At 38.1% G+C, this 23,154-nt stretch overlaps 1 protein-coding gene across 2 annotated transcripts in view; it reads left to right on the top strand.

Moving 5' to 3' along the window:
• PTPRK (protein tyrosine phosphatase receptor type K) overlaps positions 1-23,154 on the top strand; it is a 312,834-nt gene that overhangs the window by 80,168 nt on the left and 209,512 nt on the right. Inside the window, exons 3-4 of one of the 2 annotated variants that reach the window (XM_062572568.1) lie at positions 9,031-9,112; positions 10,886-11,001. In XM_062572568.1, the coding sequence (XP_062428552.1) occupies positions 9,031-9,112; positions 10,886-11,001 (198 nt within the window). Of the gene's footprint in view, positions 1-9,030; positions 9,113-10,885; positions 11,002-23,154 lie in introns of those variants that run through there. The other variant, XM_062572570.1, reaches the window with a different exon arrangement.

The following is a 23,154-nucleotide window of genomic DNA, read 5'->3' on the forward strand; positions in this document are numbered from 1 at the left end:
TATCTAAGAAAAATATGGCTGGAAGAGCCCTTCCCATTTATTATAACATTTGCCTTTGGCCCTTGATAGGGAGAAATATATCTGTATCATTCCTGAGAGGCGTTCATCTTCCTAATTTCATAGATGTTCCATGGCAGACTCCACAGCCGTCTCTTCCAGATCTTTACAACTCATTTGTGACTTAAAACTACTTTTTAAAGGGAATGCTTCCTTGTCACTGTCTCAAATGCAAGTTCTTGCTTTAACTAGGAAATTAGGAAATTAATCTGACTTGTCTGGTTTCATTAAGCAAGGCATATGAAATTGCACAGAACCAAGTAATAGTGACAGTTTAAATGATTTCAACTTTACTAGTCTAGTATTTTGAGAAATGGAAGACAATTTTCAGAGAAAGAGTTATTCAAATGGAATCTATAAAATTCCTTTTAAGGACAATGGGGTTGTGAATTTAACATCTGGTTTATCTTGAATTCCTTTTTTAATGGCTTTTCTCCTCAATCATACATCCTGTCTCACTGAAGCCAAAAGAGAATACTTGTCAAAATCATCAAAAGTTGGTCCCAAGTGTATACCCGAGATGTGACATGCAATTCCAGTGTACAGGGAGGTCGGTTGATATACTTGGAAAGCTTCAGTTGAGGTCATTTTTTGTATATATATTTATAAGGTTTTTGTACAGCTGGCTGTCATCTTCTGTGTTTGTCGAGCACCTGTATGTTGTGGTTAATGCAAAAATTCAGAGAATAAAATAACAATATCTGCAGAGTTTTGATGTGGAATGCTGTTGTCGCATCTGGAAATACATTTTGTGAAGAACATGCTAGGGTAATCTATTACACAAATAGTGCTATTTCTCAAATCAGTATAGGCTGCTTCTTACTCAGTGAGTATCTCCCTGGCACTGTTAGGCGTAACCTGTCAAACCTGTCAACCTGTCGCGAGTTAGTTGCCTTTCCTTTTATATGAAGTTTCCTTCCTTGGTGTTTTTTGTTCTGTATTTATTAAACAGGTGGAAATCTGCCCCTGACTTGCAACGGAACGTGTTTGGGTCCCAGCTTTCCTGAGTTAAGCCCCGTCAGGCTTATGCCGCGTGCTCTTCCTGGAGAGCCGGAGCAGGGGCATAGCGCAGGCTGGGCTCTTAGGGGCCTGTGGTTGCTCCTGTGCCGTGGGTGGCTGTCGTGATTCAGGACAACCAGGTGTCCTTCCCCACTGACTTCTGCCGGCAGCTCTTCTCCGTGCTCATGTGAGCAGCATCCTATGGTCAGGCCTCATCTGACTTTTTTTTTTTTTTTTTTTTTGAGTTTTTTTCTCTGAAATAAGCTAAGTATCCCCCTCACACACACACTCTTCCCCCCCCAAAAGGCCAATACTGTTCTACACTTTGCTGTAAATAGATCTCTCACAAGAACCACCATTTGTTCAAAAATACATGTTTTCATTTTGTGTTTTTACACTTCAGTTGCTTTTTGGGTGGAACCAATTTTCAAGCAAGCTGAATATGAACCTTCTCTAAGGAAGTGGCAAAGGATGATGGTTTTATATTTTCATTTATTTGAGTTTTACTGTAGAGAAGCAGTATTGAAAAGAAACAAGAGAGCAAGTTATGTACCAGTTAGCAGTCTGAGTGGTGGATAGTGGATTTAGAAAGTGGTTTTGAACAGCATCTTAGCTGGGAGCAAGCCGACTGCATGGTTATAGGTTTGACATGCAAGGCTGTTATATTGGCTGGTATTCTGAAAATAAGAATTTTAGATATTATTCTTTTTTTTCAGTATTTTCTAGAAGAAATTGTTTTAGGCAGCAGTATGTGGATGCAACTTGAACCTATGAATTTTGTCTGTTGGTATCTTTCTTTTTTGTTGGCTTGTTTTTTTGCTGCTCGTCATACACTAGTTCTGTGATGGTGTCATTTTGTTGATTGGATATGGAAAATATCCAGTGGTTGGAAAACTGAGCATTTTATTCATCTATATAGTAATCATGTAGCTAGTACTTCCAGCATTAAAAGGTTCTGATTACTGACTGTTTTTGGATAAATAAGCTTTGAGAAAGAGCTTTGTAACAAAATCTTTTTTCCTCCAGGATAGGGATTCCCAAAGGACCCTGAAAGGCTAAACATGCCAGTCTCTATACCCTACTCCAAGCTTAGGAAAGTATAGTGGCATCACGCCAAACTTGTACAGCCTCTTGTATAGCCAGCCTCTTTTTCCAGTAGCTACCCATGTCTAGAAGGACTGCTTCTGTCCTCCTGGAAAACTTTTTTGGAAGATGTGTATTTTCTCAGAGTTTTGGTCTATCATGACAAAAAGTGAAGTATTGTGTACTTTTTGCGGTTCTTAGCTTGTGGTGGCTCTTATCTCTGTCGTCCCGGTTTGAGGCTTTAAATGTCATGATTTACAATACTAGCAATGGTTCTGTTGCCCGTGGCTAAAGGTTCAAAGTATCCTGCTTTTCATGTAGTACTATTTTTATTTTTAAATCTCAATAATTAAGACATCTCACCCTTAGTTTATTGAAGATCTTATATCTACAGACTATTAAGCATAGTTTTTCAATTTTTTTCAACTATTTCAGTCAAGTGTGGAATGGATTTTTTTTTCCTAAGACCATAAGTATTCTAAGGTGATAAACTGCTAGTGCTCCAAAGCCCAAAGAGCTGCAATTCTTTTGTGTGTGATACTTCATCCAGACGTTCTCCAGGCATGACCCTGGAAATGTTTAGCTTAAGCAATTTAGGAGAAATAAGCATAGATAAATGGAAAGATGTGATGTTTTTTGCAGTCTTCCTAACTTTCAAAACAGGGACCTCCAGGGTCCCTGTTACATCTCTATCTTCTCCTGCATGAGATAATTCTGCCATAGAGTCCCTTTTAAAGGTTTATTATACCCCGTCATAATTATGTGTTTTGCTGCAGTGTGTTTGTCGTTGGTGGAGGTAGCTCTCCTCTTGTTCACATCAGCTCACCTAAAGGTCACCTACAGTACTTCACATGTAAGAGGTACTGTGAGGGTTTTATTGCTGGTATTGAGTAGATGAGCTGCACAAAAGAGTAAGAGAGAAGCTGGCTTACAACTAGAAAATTCTCTGAGGATTACCCTTTGGGGACCCCCGATGTGTTTGGTATTGGAAGCATCCCTGGCTTCTGCTTCTCAAGGTGCCCTGCAGTGCTGCTTTATGACCTCTGGCAGGGTCCCCTGGCAGAGCTGGTGGGCACGTTTCCTAGGAGGTTCCTGGCCAGAGAAGGTGAGCTGAGATGAATCTTGGTGTATAGGTTTCCCAGTCTTTGGGGGACCTTATATACATATTTGGAGGTGAGAGCTGGTGTGTAGGTCAAGGTTCCCTTTGAACGACTGAGACAGTTGAAGAATCTGTGAACATTTGCTGACCAGCTCCGTTGGTAAGGTGAGAACAAGAACCTGGCCTTTACTCCTTTGTTTTTAAACCTCAGAAGATGCATTAGTGGGCAACAAGAAGTAATAGGGTGTTATCTAACCAGCAGAATTTAGATTCCAAAGTTTTCACTGTAGTGTTTTATTTACTGTGTTGAAAATCCTCCTGGGCCCTGTCAGCTGAGAAGCCTGCCTCACAGCATTACTAAAGCATTCAAATGGAAGTAATTATGTTTTCATGGTTTCTAAATTAGTTCAGCAAAATTATCTATAACTTTCAGAAGGGAAATACGTCCTATATTAACAACATTTTTTAAATATGAGGTAAAAATTCTAGATATCCCTTCCACCTGTTTGTTTTCAGCTAGCTTTCGTTAAGCCTTTTTTTGTTCAATATATATTATTTTCATGTTTAGGTTTTTATTGTATTAGTAGTTAAAATTTTTGTTTAATGTTTAAGATCATCTTTAACACTGCAGAAACATTAGATAGAATTAAAAGCTTGTCAATTAATATAATTTGTTAATATTGTATCATTTTATATATAGTTGGTCTTCCTGTTCATGGTTTTTCATCTGCAGAGGGTTGTTTTGTTGCAAAACTTCATTGTTTAATCTTTGCCGATTTTGACTGGACTGTATGTGGAGTTGCTGTACTGCACTTTCACAAAAATTAAAATAACAAAGAAATGTATAAGGTCAAAAAAGTAAAACATTTAAAATTTTACATTTTAGATTCTTATGAAAGATTTTTCAGAGTTTTCTAAAACTGGTGACGTTAATAATACTCCCACTGCTTCATTTGGCTCTTTTAAATTCATTTCTTCTTCATTTGGTTTATTCACCAGCTGAATAGAAATGGTGTGGGAGCTGCCAAGAATAGATCAAAATACGTACTATCAGGATTTTGAGTACTGAAACAGGGAGAGGAGACCGCGGTTTCAAGTCATTTTGGCCTCAAGTTGAGGTTCTTTTTTTACTGTAGTCTGTCCCAAACATGATACCTTCTATTTCCATATAGTTCTCTAATGCACCTTTCCAATGTGCATTGGAATTAATCCATTTAAAAGTGTTATTTCAGGTAATTAAGCTGGTAGAAGCCCTCCTATAGCTGGACAGATGTGAATTGAATGCTTTGTGAAGACTACAAAGGTCTTTACTAATTGTGGAAACCCATCCCAAATTTCTTTTCAGCTCTTTTTAATTAGAGGCTATTTTGCTGTATTCTAATTAATGTATGGAAGTTTGTTTCATAAATATGATTACCTGAGAAGACTCTCATCAAAACTTTGGGAGATTCAGGCATTCATCTGTATCGCAAGTAGTCAGATCAGTCGAGTATCAAAGGAACAATGAAATTCTCTGAATTTATACTTAAATGCCCTGTTTTGTGGTGATGGTGGTGTCTGGTTTATATTGGGTAAATCACTTTTACAAAATCCGCAGAGAATTCTATTCTATGGCCAGGTAGGCATCACATAAAGCAACAAATGGCATGTTGAATTGCTGAATCTAGGGCTGTGGAAATTAACTATGAATGGATTTTTTTTAGAAAATAGGTATGAGAGCCAAAAATAGAGGGAGGCAGAGGAACTGTTGTGCAGAGTAGCCCCAGAGGTGGTGTATTTTTCTGAAAGATGGAAGATCTATTCTTTGCTCTCATGGCTGCTGGAGCAGGGCTGTAAAGCCAGGTGGTTAGCCTCCGTGGAGCATAGCCTAGTTATGACAGTTTTGGGTTTTTCATGTGAATCTTTCTTCTCTGCTGTGTGCACACAAAGAAGTTTGATGTAAAACATGCATTGGAGCAAGACTCCAGTCTGACCTTCCCATAACCAGGTTGAGCTCTGTAAGCATTGGGCTATAGAGACGTTGTTCCTCTTCCTCAGCTCCCTTTCTTGCTTTTACTCACTAGGGATTCTTTGGAAATGCTTATTTGGATCACTGACTCAAACATGATAATAAGGAAAATACCTACATTTTGGATCTTGCTAAGACTAAGGTACTTAGGAGTTTGATGAGCCTGTCCTTAGGTAGTTTTGCACGTGCTTGTGAGGGCAGGCTTAGTCTTTATAGAGATCATAAGATACTATGTTAGATCTGTACAGGAATGTGGAGATTTGAGCAGTTCTTAAGTACCAAACTTTAGCAGCTAAATCCCTTTATGGGTCTCTATTACAATAATTAATAATTTTTTTTGCATTCAAATTCTGTTAAACTGTTATTCACAAATGTTTATTTCTGGAATAATACTAGGTGAAGAGTGGTTGTCACCATTTGCATTTTAGAACTGGGATGTGAAAGCAAAGTATGTGCTATTTTGAACTACCTTATCTGAGATAACTAAAATCATCTGGATTTTTTGCTGCACGTTGTATATCATATATTCAAGGTGACCTCAGGCTGAGTGTCAAACTTGGAGCCCTTTAAAAGGGGTCAGCAAGTGTTTACATAAGGGTGATCTGGTTGATACAGGCAACTTGCATTTCCAAAAGACTTTTGACAACGTCCCTCAGCAAAAGCTTATAGTGAAACTAAGCTGCCATTCCATGAAAAGAAAGATACTTCCCTAGACAGATAATTGTTTAAAAGAGAAGGTAAGAATAAATGGTCAATGTGCCCAGAAGAAAATGCCAGGGGAATCCTGTAAAGATTTGTGTTTTTCAACATGTTCATAAATGATCAGAGTAGGTGCAGAGAATAGTGAAATGAGAAAACTTGCAGGTGAAAGTGACTTTAGGCTAGCGAGAACAGTAGCTGATTGTGAAGACCTGCAGAAGGACCATAGAAGAATGAGAGTCTGCATAGTAAAATGGCAGGCATATTTTAATGTAGAGATATAAAATAGTGCACGTTGAATAAAATCCTAATTTTGCACACAGAATGGTGGGCTCTGAGTTTACCATTAGCACTCAGCAGCAAGATCATAGGATTCATAAAAACGTCAGCTGAAAGCCCAGTGATGATCAAAAAAAGCAAGTTAAGTGTTAGGAATTGTGAAGGATGGAGTACAGAATAAATTGAATAATGATATTACGCTGTTGTATAAATCCGTGATTCACCTCCATCTTGATTACTGTGTACCAGTTCCACTCTTGTTATCCTGAGAGATCCTGAATTATCCTGAGTTAGGAGGAGGTTCGGAGATGGATAATGAGGATAACTGAAGAAAGGGAGTATCTTCTATATGCAGACTGACCAAGTGATCCAGGACTTCTCAAACTTAAACAAAACAGCTTGGGAACATACAAGAGAAGTCTACAAAGTCATGAATAATATAGCAGCATGATTTGTCACTGATTTGAGTAATTAAAGACAGCCACATAGAAAACAGACAAATAGTGTTGGCTTTTGATGCTGTCAATAAGAGATCTGTGGATTTGCCCAAATGACCCTGTAGTTTCTAAACGTTTGCATGGCTTTTGTGGGAAAATTAGCAAATATATGGATGAGAGATGCATTGCAGGTTGCTAAATACACAAAAGCATGTTCAGTACAGGGACTTTGACATATTTTTGTTTGCATCTGAATTTAGGCACTTCAAAAACAAGGATACAATTTTATTTGGAAAAGGTCAGTGTAGGAAACTATTCAAGCATCACATAGGAACTCAGTAGAAAATTCAGGGATCAAGACTAATTCCTCTGAGTAGCATATAGCTTACTTGAGTTTTCAGCATTACCCATTCTCATTCATTGCACTGACTCCTGTATCAAATGAGACAAGATAACTGTCTCCAGAACTCTTCTGTATAGAAGTCTGATTGATCACCAGAGAACAGTCTATCCTAACCATTAAATGAAGCAAATGTCTCAAAATATACTGTATGAGGATGCAATTAAATTTATAATAAGAGAAAGGACGTTTCTGGTTGCATAGGGAACTCGTGTTGTTGACTAGAGTGATAATCTGAATTATTTTTCAGCTAAAATACAAGCATTTTTGTCATTATTTATAGAACTGTAAACTGAACAGCAGTTCAGACTAGCTGGCAGGATTCACTCCCAAGTTTATCCATTAGGATAAACTTACTCTGGTGAAAAAGTAGTTGAACTCTCTGTTCTTTTCTCAAATGCTATGTGTGCATGTGAGAAAGAGAGAACTACCTCAGTTTCTGATCTAACTTCTCAGCGTTTTAATTTGCTGTCTTTTTCTATATAAGCAATTTCTTTTTTCCATTTCCCATTCTAAATGTGAGGAGGTATTATCAAATTAAAACATGAAGAGAATCTCATAACTTAGCTACATCTTTTACAATATAGTGTCTGTAGTTATGAATGCTTCACATCTGTATTTAGACTGCTTATGGATATTAATAAAAATAATGTAGCACCCCATGTGTGAAATCTCAGCTCTCTAATCTCTCTCTCCTTCTAATCACTCTATTTTCCTTGGTCTTGCTTTGTAAGCATTACTCCCTACAGCGCTCTGTAGGTTTCTCACCTTTTCCCATTTTTCAGTGCTCTCTTCTCGTGGGTCTCTCCATTCCTCCCAGTGAACTTTACTTCTTTTGATAGCTTTTCACTCTTGAAGAGGTGGTGGTGAGGAGCAAGTTACCTTTCTTGGAACATAGGACCTTTAATCTGGAGGAGGCAGAAAAAAAAAGTATATTCCCACCCATGTCCCAAAGAAGGTAATTGCTCTGTGTCTATCCTCCTTTCCCCTCCTCCCAGAGTAGGAAGCTATCAACATACAGAGGAAGGATGGATGCATATTTACATGATGTTAAGGTTCCCTGGGAGCTGGATCAAAGTTATTGCCAAATGAATTAGTAACAACCCTATTCAGAACTAGATATAAATTTAATCTACTGTGTTTAATATTTCTTAGTTGAGCTTTGAAAAGCAAAGACTTTTCAGAGTTTATTCATGTATGTGATAGGATTTTTTTTTTTTTTTTTTTTTTTTTTAATGTAGTAAAGCAGTATGAATCTTGACAATAAATTTGTTCTGGTCAATTTGACATTGTTTTGCCACTTCTGTAGCAACAGACAGCTCCGTCCTCAAGAGCAACCCAAAACCAATTCTTACTACTGCTTGTCTGAAGTGAGACAAGAAGTTGGGATATGAACATGATCTCTTCATTTGCACCACACAGCAATTTCCCTATTGCCTTACCAGAATAAAGAATGAAGTTAACTGCTACTACATAAATCTTATGCTATAGCTCTTTTCATTGCCACTGGGGAGTGCTGAACTATTTTTGTGCTGCTGCATCTTTTTTGGTTTTTTTTTGGCAGTTATACTGTAGAAGATTACAGGAGAAAGTGGACTACTCATACAAGAATACAAATTTTGTTAAAATTGTTGGTCATTTGTGTAGTGTGATGTTGAAACTATCTGAAAGTAAAGGGTTTTTTTCAGAATTGAATCATATTTATATGTTTAGTGCAGTGAAAATAGTATGCAATTAATGAGGTAATAAACATACTTTTCTGATGTACCATAAGCAGCAAATCCAAAATCTTGTGTTTGAATGGTATGGAACTACAATACATTTAAGTAATAAATATTCTGTTCAGTTGTCAAACCCAGTAGCAACTTCAACTAAATGAAAAAGCAGTGTGTCTTATATCTACACGCTTGCCATTGTGGGAATTCTGTAGAAATGAGTGTTGTAAACATTTTTTCTTTCATTTTGACAGGTAATATTTGAAGCTGAAGTCTCAGATGGGAGAAATGGCTACATTGCCATTGATGACATCCAGGTTCTGAGTTACCCTTGTGGTAAGTAATGATTAAGAGCTGCATTTTTCTCTGTCTTTTCAGAACACATTTGATAGTGCTGTAGACTGCTGAGTTTTCATCACTTGATCACTGATGTCCTTTGTTCCTTCAGTCGTATTTCTATTGCAACTTCCAGGGGAAAATGTAGTATTGCGGTAGTGATTTACCTAGGTAAAATCTTTTTCTGCCATAAAGTATTCCATGAATACAAAAGCCTAAAGCTTTTATTCAGCACTAGTCTTTATTTGTAAGTAGTTGGCGTGCATAATCAAAATAGGTTTTAATATTAATGTGTAATTCACTGATTACAGCAAGCTTACTTGGCAGGTGCATGTTGCAGGTTTGTTAGGTTTCATGCCCCTGTTCTTTTCTTCTCTTTTTTCATCAAATTTTTTTTTCGTGGACAAAACAGGTTGAAAGAAAAATACTGCTTCCAGCTACTGAAGGGTTGATCTTTTTGAGACATGCTTCAGGCATTTACATTTGCTTTTCTGTGCTTAATCTCAAGGAAGAACTACACACATGCAAACACAAGTTGTATGAATTCTAATGTGGTACTAATGGAAAGGTGTGAGGAAGAAATCAATATGTGTACTTCAGTCATTTGTTACCACCATTCTGTTTGTTAATTTGGTTCTATTCCGCTCTTCCTTACTTTGCCCTAGATGTCCCCTTTCTAAAATAATTTTATTGTAGTGTTTTTTTAAAAAATTAAAAACCTCGTGGTTTTTAATTTAATTGCTTTCCAAAAAGACGATAGTACAATAAAACCCACAAAATTGGCTGAAATATGCCAAATAATAAAGTTGCAAGTACAATCTCACATTTTATTATCTTCTCCCTCTAAATCTCTCATTGGCTCCCAAGCTGAAGGGGATGTTTGAGCTATCTACCTTTTTGTATTTCAGCCAACATGGTTATATGATTTCTGTACTCAGCAAAACTCTGCTTCAGTATCTGGTTTTTGTTTTGTGTGAAATAAGTGACAAAACAAAAGGCACTTGACTACAGCCATGAGAGCAGATTATCAGAATGATGCAGTATTCAGATAAGCTCTTTTTTTGTTAATGATGTTTAAACCCTATTCTTTCCAAATTGCTGCCACTTTTTTGTTTCTTTGTTTGTAAGCACCAGTTAATGGTAGTTCTACTACTGTTTTAGCTAGTAGTTTTTGAGAAAGGGACATGTGAGAGCTATGTAGCATATCTTTCCCTCCAATTTGTCTGTTGACTTTTTTACCTCTGAAAAATCCTTCAGGTGATTGTGCCACAGAGCTTTCCTAGGGGCTTTGCCAATATAGGGAACAGATTTGTACCGAAATGGCACAAGTAGTTTCATTAAGTAAAATAATAGAGCTCAAAGTTACGTTGCATGTAATCTGGATAATATCTACCTTTTTACCTGAGCCCTATCCTGCTAATTGGCTTCTTCTCAGTATGACAGATTTCATATAATAGAAATACTTTGGGATAATTTTTGTAATGTGCTACTGGCATTTTGGCATTTGATCTCCTCCTTTTGGCTTTGATTTGTAAAAGACTTTATAATAACTCATGTACGACATAAAGTAGTAGAATCACCGGGGAGAAGGGAAAGAACTAGAAGCACTCTTTCTTCTTGAACTGAGATGAAACAAATCATTTTCTTTCTTCTGTTTCTGTTTTTAACCAAAAGTTGTTATAATATGCATCTTTGGGGAGATAATAACATTGCTGAGACTTTTAAAAAAAGATAATAAGCATTGTTTGTAATTTTTGTTTTCCACATCTGCAGATAAATCTCCACATTTCTTGAGGCTGGGGGATGTAGAGGTCAATGCCGGGCAGAACGCTACATTTCAATGCATTGCTACGGGGAGGGATGCAGTGAATAACAAGTTATGGCTCCAGGTAAGGCCAACTCATCCCAGGCTATCCAGCTGGAGGACAAGCTTGTTTCTGGAAGTGAAATATTTAAATTCCTAAGCCTTTTTTCTTCTGCATGTAAACTGCTTAGTTGAAGTAAAATTTTAATTTGATTAAATGGAGAAACATATAAACAATTTTCTTGGTTTAAAATTAGAAAACTGGAATGGACAATGGATAAAGGTTTTTCTTTAAGCCTTTGTGGTCCTTCTCTACCTGCAATCAACACCATTGTGTCAAAATTTGTTAGCAGCAAATACATATAATCAGCATTTGATATCTAGTTAAACACAGATGTAATAATAAGCTGTCATAATTTTGAGAATGATTTCATCATAAAAATTATAATGGGTGCCTTGGCCAAGCAGGTGGCAGAAGGAATGTGACTGTGTGTGTTATGTGCATGTGTAAGTGTATCTCATTTTCTCAACAGCACTTTTAATACGACAGCATAAAAGTAACTGCTACATGCTGCCTGTGTGTGTGTCTCACCATAGTGGCAGGGGGGAGGACTTCAATTTCTATCATTATGTAATTATTAGAAGTATGTATATTTAACCTGAGGTGACTAAAGCCAGATTTGTTTTTCCTCACTGCAGAAAATTTTAAGCTTTTTTGAGGATTTGTGGGGCAGATTGCTTATAGTTAAGTAGATTGGTTAGAAGGATTGCAGAGGTTTGTGCTTACCACTTTAAAACTGTTACTTTGCAGCTTGACATAGATAAAAATTCAGTTTAGTTGCATGTATGCCTTTATGTGTGCAGTTCAGAGAGTCGATGCTTAAGGCATACGTAAAACCTATCTGATTTGTAATGGTTTTCAGATATGGCCTTTAGAACAGAACTCTTGTTTTCTTTCAAAAAATGTGTATTTCAATACACTTTCAGACCTTCATAATATATGTATTTTTGCCAAACTTAATGCTTTGAAGTGAACTATAATCAGTTCTTCCCAATCTGTTTGAATTCTTTTTTAAGAAATAATGGAGCTGACAGATCTTGAGCAACAGTTGCATATAGGCATGTGAGAAACTTGGAGTTTCAAAGGGAGAGTCTTTTAAATGGATAGAATGAGATGGGAAAAAATTGGATGGTAGGTAAAATACTTTGCTGGACAAATATGCTACAATACCAAACCTCACACAAATCTAGCAGTAACTGCATTTTATTTAGTAAAAAGGGATCTTATCGGTAGGAATTACCTGTTTTTCATGTCTTTGAGTAGCACCTTGTTTAAACAGAGCAAATATAAAATGCATTCTTTGAGGAAGAGGAATCCAATTGCAAGCCCTTGCCTAACTGAGTGCATAAAGCATGCAAAATGAACCTGGATTAATATATCAAAGGCAAGGCTATAACAATAGGAGCATGCAAGAAACAAGGTAAAGCACCACCTTGGACAATTGGTCAGAAAGGCCTGGGGGAGGCAGGCAGCTGGAATTCTTCCATACCACTCGCGCCTCGCAGGCAGGTAACTTTGACGGATTACCCTGTCTAACTTTCCCTCCCTCGAGGAGCCCAGTTAGCAGCCAGAACAACTCAGAAAACATATGTTTTGTCCCTTCTTGGGGTTTTGTATGCGTGCACATGTCACAGAAATGGGTGCTTTCTAATAGCATAAAAGATGACGATTCTTTTGCTGGATGAGGAATGGACGTTCCCTTTGACCTTCGGGTAATTCTACTCTTATGAAGCGCGCTGATATTCTTGAAGATAACTTGCTACTGAGTGTGTATGCTTGGGTTTAGATTCCTGTTTTCCCTTAAACGGTGCCAAATATTCACCAGTTTAAAGGTGACACGTATTTCTTCTTCCTTCCTCATAATTCCAAGCCTCTGTTTTATTTTCCCAACGTAAGTGCAAATTCTCAACTTTAGCTATCTGAACTTCCTTCACTAAACAGGTAACATAGCAAGTTACTGCTCCTGTTGTGCACAACTAGTAGTGAATAGAGTCTCTTAATGAAAACCCGAGGGGAGGTTCACTTTAACCTTTGACCAAACCAGAGATTCAAAGTCTGAGCACCCAGGAAGAAACAACCATCAGATCAAATCAAATGCCTAAGTAATTGTTTTTGAGAGCCCTGAGCTGAAACATTCCAGGAATGTATTTTTCTCATAACAACAAAAGCTACTACAAGAAAACATAAAATAAAATGAAATGCGAAAAAAGATGCTTTCAAAGTACACTATGCTAAAGAAAATAACTTTTTGTGATGTTTTTATTGAAAGAGAAGAGATATTTCCTTTAAAAAACAGCAAAAAATGCTAGTAAAATGTATTCTTTGGTAAGTAAAGATCCAAAGTGCAATCTGGGACACTGGGACTTTTTATGTCTGCAATTATCTAAGATCCCATTTGCTTGCATTGAAATAATAGAGTTTTACAGTGAGAGCCTTCATTAGCAGATGTGCTGGTGCTCTCTGGCTGTCTCAGTCCTCTCTTTAGAGAGGGCTAGAGTAAAGCAGGCAGTGGGAAACAAAAACCAGGTGCCTGGCTCTGCCTTGCCAATCGTGCTGTCAGGCTGCGAGGGAAGTCCCACAGCTGTGCAAGCCAGGCTTAGGCTGAGCTGCCACAATCTGAGCTTGTCTCTCCCTGCCCCTTCTGCCTACTAACCCTGGAGCTTTTTCAGCTGTCCAGTAAGTCAGTTCAGGAAACTGAGCTGGCTGAAAAAGAATTCGAGTGGGGTTTTTTTAGGGGGGGGAGAGGCAAGGAGAGAAGAGAATTGGTGTTTTTTTTTAATTTATTTTTTATCTTAATTTTCGCCTGCATCACTGAACTATATAAGCAGTGTTGACATGTAGGAGAAGGTGAGAATGACCGGTCAGAAGCAGGAAGGAAGACTTGCTGCAGTGTGAACTTAAGTAAAAGTCATCCCAGTAGCATGACCTGTTGCAGTGTCCTGTGTCAACTTTAATTTTCTAGTTGTTGGGGAAAAGCCCTAATAGTACATCGAATGATCTGTGTAGACGCACATTTGCATGTTTCCGTTTCTCTCTGTTTAAATAAGTGCACATACCTTTGTGCGGCTGAAACTAAAAATAGATGAGAATAGGTACAGCATTTCAATACACTGATTCTTTTGTGTTTATTACTGTAACATGAGTCTTTTCATCAGCTCAGATGATATTCTGTAAATGTATTTCTATAAACATTTCAGACAAATAGAAATTAACATTGAATTAAACTTCCGCTGGCCTTCATGCGCTTAGATTTTGTTCTTGCTTGTTTGCTTTTAGATTGTATCTGGTCTCATGTCCCCTTTCATATCCCCCCCACTCCGCCCTACATTTTGCAGCCACTGGACCACGGTCTGGGACAGCCAGAGTTCTGACACTGAAAGATAAGCAGTAAAGATAACACAAGTTTTTTTAAAAGTTGCACCTGCATTAATAGAAAACAAATATTTGCATAGATAAAGAAATCTAACTGGCTGAATAAGAGGATCTGAAACATACCTTTCGTGAGAGGGCGAATACTAGATGTGGGAGCAGAAGGACAGACATGCAGCTCAATTTTTTTTTTTGCTTTACAACATAATATAATATCAAATCTGTCGCACTTTTTTACTGAAGCATTTTCTTTGTGCTCCCTAATTATTGACAAATTCTGAAAGAGATTCAAAATCCATAGGTTTTGTTTGAAGTATTGATTTTTTTTTCCTTTTAAAATAGATTAAGTCTTGGTGTGTATCCTCCTTTTGCCAACCCACAGATCTTTTGATTGTAATGCTGCTGTTTCTCCCGCCTCCCCCCCTACATATCTTTTTCCCTCTTCTTAAAATTTCTACTGTGGAGAGAAAATAACATTTGTAGTTCAGTGCCACCATATGCACTGAGGCATTTGGGTTGTATGATAGGAACCTACAAGCCAGAGGTGGTAACCCTACATTTCTACATGCACAAAAGGGACATTTTCAAGTGAAAATGTATGCCTTTTGGTGCTTCAGTTTGCTTTGTCTTTAAAATTTCAGAAGTTAACAGTAATACTTGCTGAAAATGCTTTAATACAAGAAATGAACATAAGTGTGTGTGAATGTATTTATAATCTTAAATGGTTTGATGTAGCGTATGAGAAAAAGTTGATCAGTTGTTGCCTACTTCTGCTAATTTTCTCTTATTTTTTCAGTATATGAATTGCCTTTCTTTGAAAGGACACTTTTCTCTGGAATAACATTTATTTCATTTATTAAATTTTGTGCACCTTGCTTCTTTGTTCATTTGTTCTTTGTTGATTTGTTGAATTAGTATAATTAGAATCCCTTTTGATTCTGCTTTTTTTTTTTCCTTTGAAATACCATGCATTCCAGTGGAGTTATGTGAATAAATAACTTTGCAAACAAGAGTCACATTAATCCTGGCTTCTGGATGGATACATGTTAAATATTAAATATTTGAAAGAGTAGTGCACATAGAGAACATTCTAACATTGAAATGCAAACATGGCGGGGGGAATCTGTTTGATTATTTGATTTTCCTATTGTGTGAAGAAAGCTTCCACAGTTTTAAGCTTCATTTCATTATTACTAGGTGTGGAAATAGAATCGCCTGAGTAGAATAAATAATGTTTCAGTACGCAAAGAGCCTAGAAAGCATTGTGCGTATTGTCCGGCGTGTGTTCTGTGACTCTAATAGGAATATCAGAGCAATAGGGTTTTTTGCATAATGGGGCTGTGTTTTAACTGCTTCCTGAGCTGGGAACAATTGTGACTCCCACAAGCCCGGTACGATTTGCAGTGTCTTATCGGTGTCCAGTTTAACTGGACACTTGCACAGTGCAGAGAATAGAGCCCTTTGCTAGAACATCTGCTAAACCATATGTCTTGGCACCTGGTTCAGTAGGAGATAACTGCAGAGCTAATGAGTCCATCCATCATTGCTGAGCTTCGCATTAACGTGGCATTGGATTAGGGAAAGCGGCTTGTTCTGGCTTTGCAGGCGAGCGTGTTTTGCCACGGTCTCTGGTGGTGCCATTTGCTTTGGCGAATCTCAAATCGGAAGGGGGTACGACACGCGTTTAAAAGTTTAAAACGCCACTGGTAATCCCGGGGAGACTGTCATCAGAGCCGTGGAAGGGGGCCGATCTGTCGGTGATAGCGGTAGGTGCTGGCTAAGGGCCGCACCGCCGGGCTGCCAAGGCTGGCGAGGCGGCGCTGCCTTCGCCCGCGGAGAGGCTTATCAGCGTTAATGCAGCGTGATGCATCTCCTCGCGCAGCCAGAGGAAAATGCCGTTCCTTGTGGAACAACACAGAATTAAAGCAATTGCCTGAAAGCAATAATTGAAAAAGTGAAGTTAAAAAGCATTATGGAAAATAAAATGCAAATTGCTGTAAAAACAATGGAGTGAGGCTGACCTCCCAGCAATACTAACTGTTACCGGGTGATGAAGGATCGCCTGTGCCACTGGGCCAGGACGGCTCAAACAAATGGCTGTATAACGCTCCCTTTCTGCAGGAAACTCTTGTAACCCCGAAGGCCTTGTTTGCCAGGATGGCGAGTTTTGGTATTGTTTTAGAATCGGATGGGTAGCTGTCATGGCTCTTTCAATGTTTTTCTTGCGAAGTACGGCGTATATGCACTCTGTAAAAGGTCTTTGGATGGAGCCCTTGTAAATGGTATGCTGAGATGTTGCCTTGAAGTAGATCATTGTATGGGACTAATACGCTATTAAGAAATTCAAAGTGGAGAGTGCATGCGAGAACTTCTGCTTGTAGCAGCGGATTGAGGGACACAGCGTTGCATGTGTTTTTCTTTGTTTTGCTTTTTTTTTTTTTTTTTTTTTTTTTTTTGAAAGGGTGGTGTTTCCTCTAATAGGATGGAAGTTGTGCCATGCTATTCCATGGGAAAAGAGGTTTTTTGGTTTGCTTTTATGAAATGAACATTAAAAAATAGTAATTTAGGGATCAAAATGAAAGATTTTGGTTTTTAGATTTTTTAGTCCTCTTGTTTTAAACGGAAGTTGAATTCAGACTGCAACTTTTCCCTTCTGAACATAAATATTTTCAGAAATTTTTGCTTTTTTCACAACATTGTTATGCCTAAGCAGAATCCAGCCTGAATTTACAAGTAGCTTTGCAGAAATTATATATTTTGGAGAACTTTCTATTTGCTTGCTCTTTCTTCTGTATTGAGAAGTTGAATGTGTGGATCATTATTCAGCACTGGGGTTTTGGGAGAGGACCTCGGGCCTCAGGCATAAACCATTTAGCTGCAGGCAAGTGTTTGGAATCTCTCAAATATATATATTTATGTAATAGGAGGTCATGTCAAATTTAATTTTATTTTGTTCTAATTAGCGTATTTTTACTTAGAGTTTTTCATAATTTTCTAATCTAACTTTACATTTTGAGGTCCCATTACATTATGATGCAGTTAATTCGTTAAGATATTGTCTTTAATTTGATGATGAAGCATTTGCTCTTAAATTGCACCTGCTGCTCACAATTTTCGTGACTTTTGAAGAATGATTTTTGTTAGTTTGAATAGATTTTTTACAACTGCTGAAAGTTGAGGGAGAACTGAGGAGACTTTTGAGTGTTGTATATATAATATGTACATATGATCTAAAGAAAGTTCAGAAAAGGTGTATTCAAACACCTTGTTAGCCCCCTCGGGATTTCAGCTGAGGAGTATGATGTAGATTTTTGGTAACTCCCTGGTTTGCTTTTTGCTGTTGCCATTAAAGTGAATGAAGTTAGTTAGGCCAACGTGTCTTGAGGAGAAATCAAAGCTGCAATGTCTTATGGAGGCTTTGGGGTGGAGGGGGACAACCCCTCCCGGTGGCCTGTCCTTGTAGACTGAAAGCTGCTCCGGAGCGGTATACTTCTGAGGAGTTACTGCATGCCCACCCCTCGCCTTCGTGACACGGGGTGCAGCGGACTTGTATCATCAGTGTCATCCTCGTAAAACACCTGCTGACTTGTGACAATAAATATTATTGAACACGGATACTGAACCTTACTTTCTAAGTTAGTAAAAAGCCACTCAAGTCTAGGTGATCCTACCTGTATCTTGATTACTAACAATGGTAAATGGCATATAAGTTCTCCTTTTGTTAGACTTAAGGATTGCACAGAAACTTTGCTTCCCTGATTTTTCTCATTCTTAGTTGCTTTTACTTATGGAAATGTGCTTTTGAAAGTGAGCCACAGATTCTGGTAGCATAGAGGGCAGCACTCATCTTTTACAGTGGCTCGTCTGTCTGATCCACACTTTTGCCTCAGCACATTTGCTCTCTGATAGACATTGTTTTTTAAAACATTTTTCGAAGATGCGTGAAAAGATGTCTTAAAGTCATATACATAGCTACTTTTAAATGATTAAGGTGATTTAACATACACTTATTCTGTCACACGCTGCTGACTCCTCCACTGCTATAAAGAATATCCACCAGTGAAAATACAGTATTCATAAGTTCATATTTGATATTCTTCTGCTAACTTGTTTCACAAATGCTTTTTTTTTTTTTTTTTTTTTAATCTTTCACTCTGTATTCATCTTTGATGTGATCTATGGCATTTAACCCTGTATGAACCGTTCTCCCTCTCTCCCTCCTTTATTTATTAACCTCTTGGATAAATATGGCAATTTCTTCTAGGTCCCCAGTCATTTTACCTTTCAGCAACACCCCATACCATAATTCTGCCCTAGTTAATTTAGTCCTCCAGCCTTTGTAGCTACCAGTCATTTAGTTTACGCTGGAGTCTTTGGAGTCATCATCCATGTAGGTCTTCCCTACGGATGCTGGTGTAGCTGAGGTTGGAGCATCAGCCCTTGGCGAGCTGTGCTGCAGGATCCTCTGGGATGCTGCTGGAGGTCAGGTCGTGACCATATGTAACATGCGGGATCTTTTTTCTCCTGCTGCCATTTTGCAGTTTGCTGTTACAACAACTGCTGCGGGAATTTTATTTCAACTTGAAATGTTTTGGATTTTGCTCTCTGTGCAAAGTCCTGGTAGTATTTCTTGAAGCATTTAGCAGCTTAAACCCGTGAAAATCAGATACATGAAATCAGTACATGCTCATAAAAATGTACTGTTATAAATCCTCTGATCACTGGGTCCTTTAAGTCTATTAATCAGTGCATTCAGGTTGTCTCCTTCTCAGCAGTGTGAAGCGCTATAAGGAGCCCCATGCCCTAATTTGCTCAAATAGCTGTGAGATTTTAGGAATTACTAAAGGATAAAATCATCTACGATATGTGGCTCCTTTTAGAGAAGGGTAAAAGTACCTGCTAAGAAATTTTTGAAGAACTTTGTGATATGGGTCTTCTGTAATTTTTTGGCAAATTCTTCCTGCCACTGTCCTTTCCTAACTAATCAGTTTTTTTTTAGACTGACGAGATGAATGCTGTAGTTTAGTGTGCTCTACTCAAGGTGATACGGACTTTCAGTCATTGTAGTCAGCATTTGAATTTCAGTGTATACTGTTATTTTAAAGGAAATTCTTCATTCATAAACCATAACTTTTTGAAAAAATCTTTTTAAATATATATTTTGTTGCATGTGTTGGATTAGATTGAAAATAAACTATCTCTAAACTGTCCAGAGAAAACAAATATGGATTTTATTTGTGTAATGGAATTGCTGGGGACACTGTAGAATAGATTTTGCTATTCTGTCTCCATTGGATTTTATTATCTTAAAGTAAGTTAGGATTGCCACCTATGAAGGGCCAGATGGCTCTGAATTAGATTACTTCAGGAGAACCATTACTTTCTTCAGTAGGAAGTTCAGTGCAGCATGGGGGGAATTGAGCTACTCCTAAGTGAGTAAGACAGAGCAACAGAAGTGTGTGTGCAAATCTAAGGCATTAAAAGTGATCCTGAATTTTTCTTTATGGTTGTAGTGTGCAGGATAGAATTCGTCTCATCATATTTATTCAAAATCTTCAGTGTATATTTTCATATATTTTCATGAGAAAAAGCTGTGTTGCTTTTTCTACAAAGAAGTGAATGCATGGTTCTTTGGAAAGTAGGATCTTCCTCTTTTTTTTTATATTTGGGAAGACCAGCAAGTTAAAGCAGGTTATATTATATTTGTACTTAAAAAAAAAAAAAAGTATTTCATACTTTCTTCTTAAAAAAAAAAAAGTTCACCACCTCGGACTGTATACTAAGGAAAAGATTGGACTATCTAGGCATATTTATCAAACAGGTACACTTCCATTTTTCGTTCCTTTTAAATACAGATTGCTTAGGCTAAAATCACGTATTTGTGAATAAAATCAGCTGCAAAAATCCCGCTTGTTTGGTCATTTTCTCTTTTGTAAGTGAGGAAAAATTTTTCTTTGTTTTCTCCGTATAGTAAGTTTTAAAGACTCAAGAATGCACGAAGACATTTGTGAAGAACATTGTATTGAAACAGGTTTTTCTGGCGGTTCTGCTTTCTATAAGGTGGCCTTGGTTTGGAGATTATATTCTAAATGCTGCAAAAACATATTCTGTGTGTGTCATAAAGTGCCAGATAGCAACACACAGGTGAAATAAAGGAAGCCTGGCTGTTATTTGTGTTGTTTCTTCTTTTTTCCTTCATGATTATTTTTGTTTTATTTTTCCAAGACATCTTTTGGCAGAGACCGTGCATTACTGCTGGCCTCCAAAATGTCCTCATTCAACCCTTCTCCCTCTTGAAAAAAAAAAAAAAAAAAAACAAAACCAAAGCTAAACAGCGTGTCTCACTTCGCGCGCGGTGGGTGAGCCTCTGAGGGTCTGGGGAGCGTATTCTTTGCAAATCCGCATGTCCGCGGGCCGTCAGCGGGTGCGAGCCCCCCGAGCCGTGCCGCTCTGCTGCCCTCGAGCCGAGCCGCGATCCCACCGCTGGGGCGGCGGGGGGCTGCCGAAGCCACGCGGGGGTAGCTGCAGCCCCAGCGCTGACGGCTCTTGCTCTCCGGAGGCCTCCCAGCGCCGAGCGGAGAGGCGAGGAGGAGACGCAGCGTCAGCCGTGCTTGTTAGCGCTGGAAAAAAACTTGTTTCAAGGTGTTTACGCTAAGAAAGGGACGGGGATGTGTGAGGTTGAACTGTCCGGGCTGATAAAAATCACTGGCATGAAGAGGGAAAAGGGAGGAAAAAAAAAATCGAGGTTAGACATCAACATGGAAATTTATGGCATGTTATTGTCACTTAAAATAAAAAAAAGAAAAACTTTTTAACTGGAAAAATTGAGAGAAGTAAATAGGTTTTAAATCTATATTATGAAATTAGAAATGCAACTGAATTCTAGCAGGTAAATAAGTTGTTCAAATTCTACAAGATCCACTCACGTTTCATTTCATGTTTATTAAATGCTTAATTTCTTTCCTGAGAGAGAAGAGAGAAATTTTAAGCTAGTTGTTAGTTTACCTGCTTGTTTTTTAAACAGAGTAGACTTTAGTGTCTGGTTTTTAGTACAGATGTTCTTAAAATAAATTACTGCCTGAAAATAAATATAGATGTTAAATAATTTTTATAAAATCATATTCCTATGAAACTAAAAATAACCCCAGAGCCTTAGATCGTAGAGCCTTAGGTTTGAAGTTATACCTTTAAAAGCCTGAAATGCCAGAGATAAGGGAGATTTTTTTTTACGTGCTCATGTATCTTTTAATCAACTGTTTACTGCATGTAGTTCTCTGTGAGGCCCACAGTTATTTTTTAAGAAAGGAAAAAGATCTGACTGGTGACCTCTTCTAAATGAGCAATTCAGGGTTATCAAATCAGACAGCAAGGGACTGGAGGAACCAAGGATAACACAGGGTACAGCCATTACCTATTAGTATAACTCCACATTAATTTTAAATTGAATTTTTAAAACCTAATTGAGCAGCATTTTCAAGCTCTGTTCAGTGTGAGCAGGACATAAATTGAAACAAGTATCTGCCAGAAGCCCTCTAATAAGCAGAGAGCACTGCTGCCTTTCTTCCCTTTCTTTTAAAATCAGCAGTAGTGCCCCGACATTACAAAGAAAAGTTTAATTAAAAGATCATGGCAGTGCAGCTGGGCTCGGACTGCCTAATGGCTCACCAGTGTAAGACAGACGTACTGAAATGAATGCAGGGCATTTTCTTCAGCGTGTATTTTTAGGTGAGAAATCTCTTCTGCTTGAACTTCTGATCATTTTAATGACTGAAAAATACTTTAATGGGTAAACTTTACGTGAAGATAGACTTTGAAGACGTGATTGCACAGTTGGATTCACAAGCAAAATCGTAATACAGAGAAATTTGAGCCAGAACTCTAAGTCTTGTAAGATAAAGGAGTAGGAAATCACTAGTGTAAATAGCAAAGAAAATCCTAGGTCTTGTTGTTGGAGTAGAGCTGTGAAGCTGTTTAAATTTCTTTTTTGATTAATTGCTCTAAAAGCACTTCATTATTTTGTTTAAAATTAGAAGCCCAGTTCACTTTACTTCTCTGGCATTAAGCATGTAAACTAGCTGAAGTAAGCAATTTTCAGCTTGGGAAAGTAAATTATTTTACAAAACAAGCTTTCTGATACGCTTCTCCGCTGCTGGCCGAGAGCTTTACAAGGAGAGTTAAAGCACTGGACTTAATGAAGGGAGGGCCTTAATTTTAGAAAAATGTCTCTGATGCTTATTTTTCTGTCTTCATGGTAGGACAAACAAGGATCGTTGTACTACCTGAGTTACTGCGATCGTTCCTCATACGGCATCCGATGTAACAGTGTGCCTCTATTTAGTATCTTTTGCTGGGCCGCGCTAACAATTTTGTGCCAAGTTTGTGTCTCCTGGAAGAACGGCCACTTCCCAGGTTTCTTCATGCTGTAAGGATCAGAGCATGCACGGTGGCAGAGCACAAGAGGCAGGAAGGGAAGGGAAGGAAGTGCCATGGGCTTTTATGTATTTTACTTCTTTTAGGGCAGCAGAGCCAGGTTTTATATTAAGTTACCATGCTGGAGAGTTCAGGTGATGACTTGTTTAAGCCTCTGATCAAAACTAAGGGGGAAAGGTAGCTAGAAAAATCCTGCTTTCAAATCGAGCTTTCGCTCTCAGGGGCTGCTAGCCAAGGGGAGGAGAGAGGCGTTTCTTACAAAAGCGGTGTGATGGGGCAGCGTTTCAGAATCTCATTGCACCTTGAGGTCCCAGTAAGGCCTCTCGTTTGTACCAGTCTTTAAAAATGGTAACAAACTTCCTTGGCTCTGCGGTTATG

Source organism: Rhea pennata, chromosome 3, assembly GCF_028389875.1.
Source record: "Rhea pennata isolate bPtePen1 chromosome 3, bPtePen1.pri, whole genome shotgun sequence".
Classification (NCBI taxonomy): Eukaryota; Metazoa; Chordata; class Aves; order Rheiformes; family Rheidae; genus Rhea; species Rhea pennata.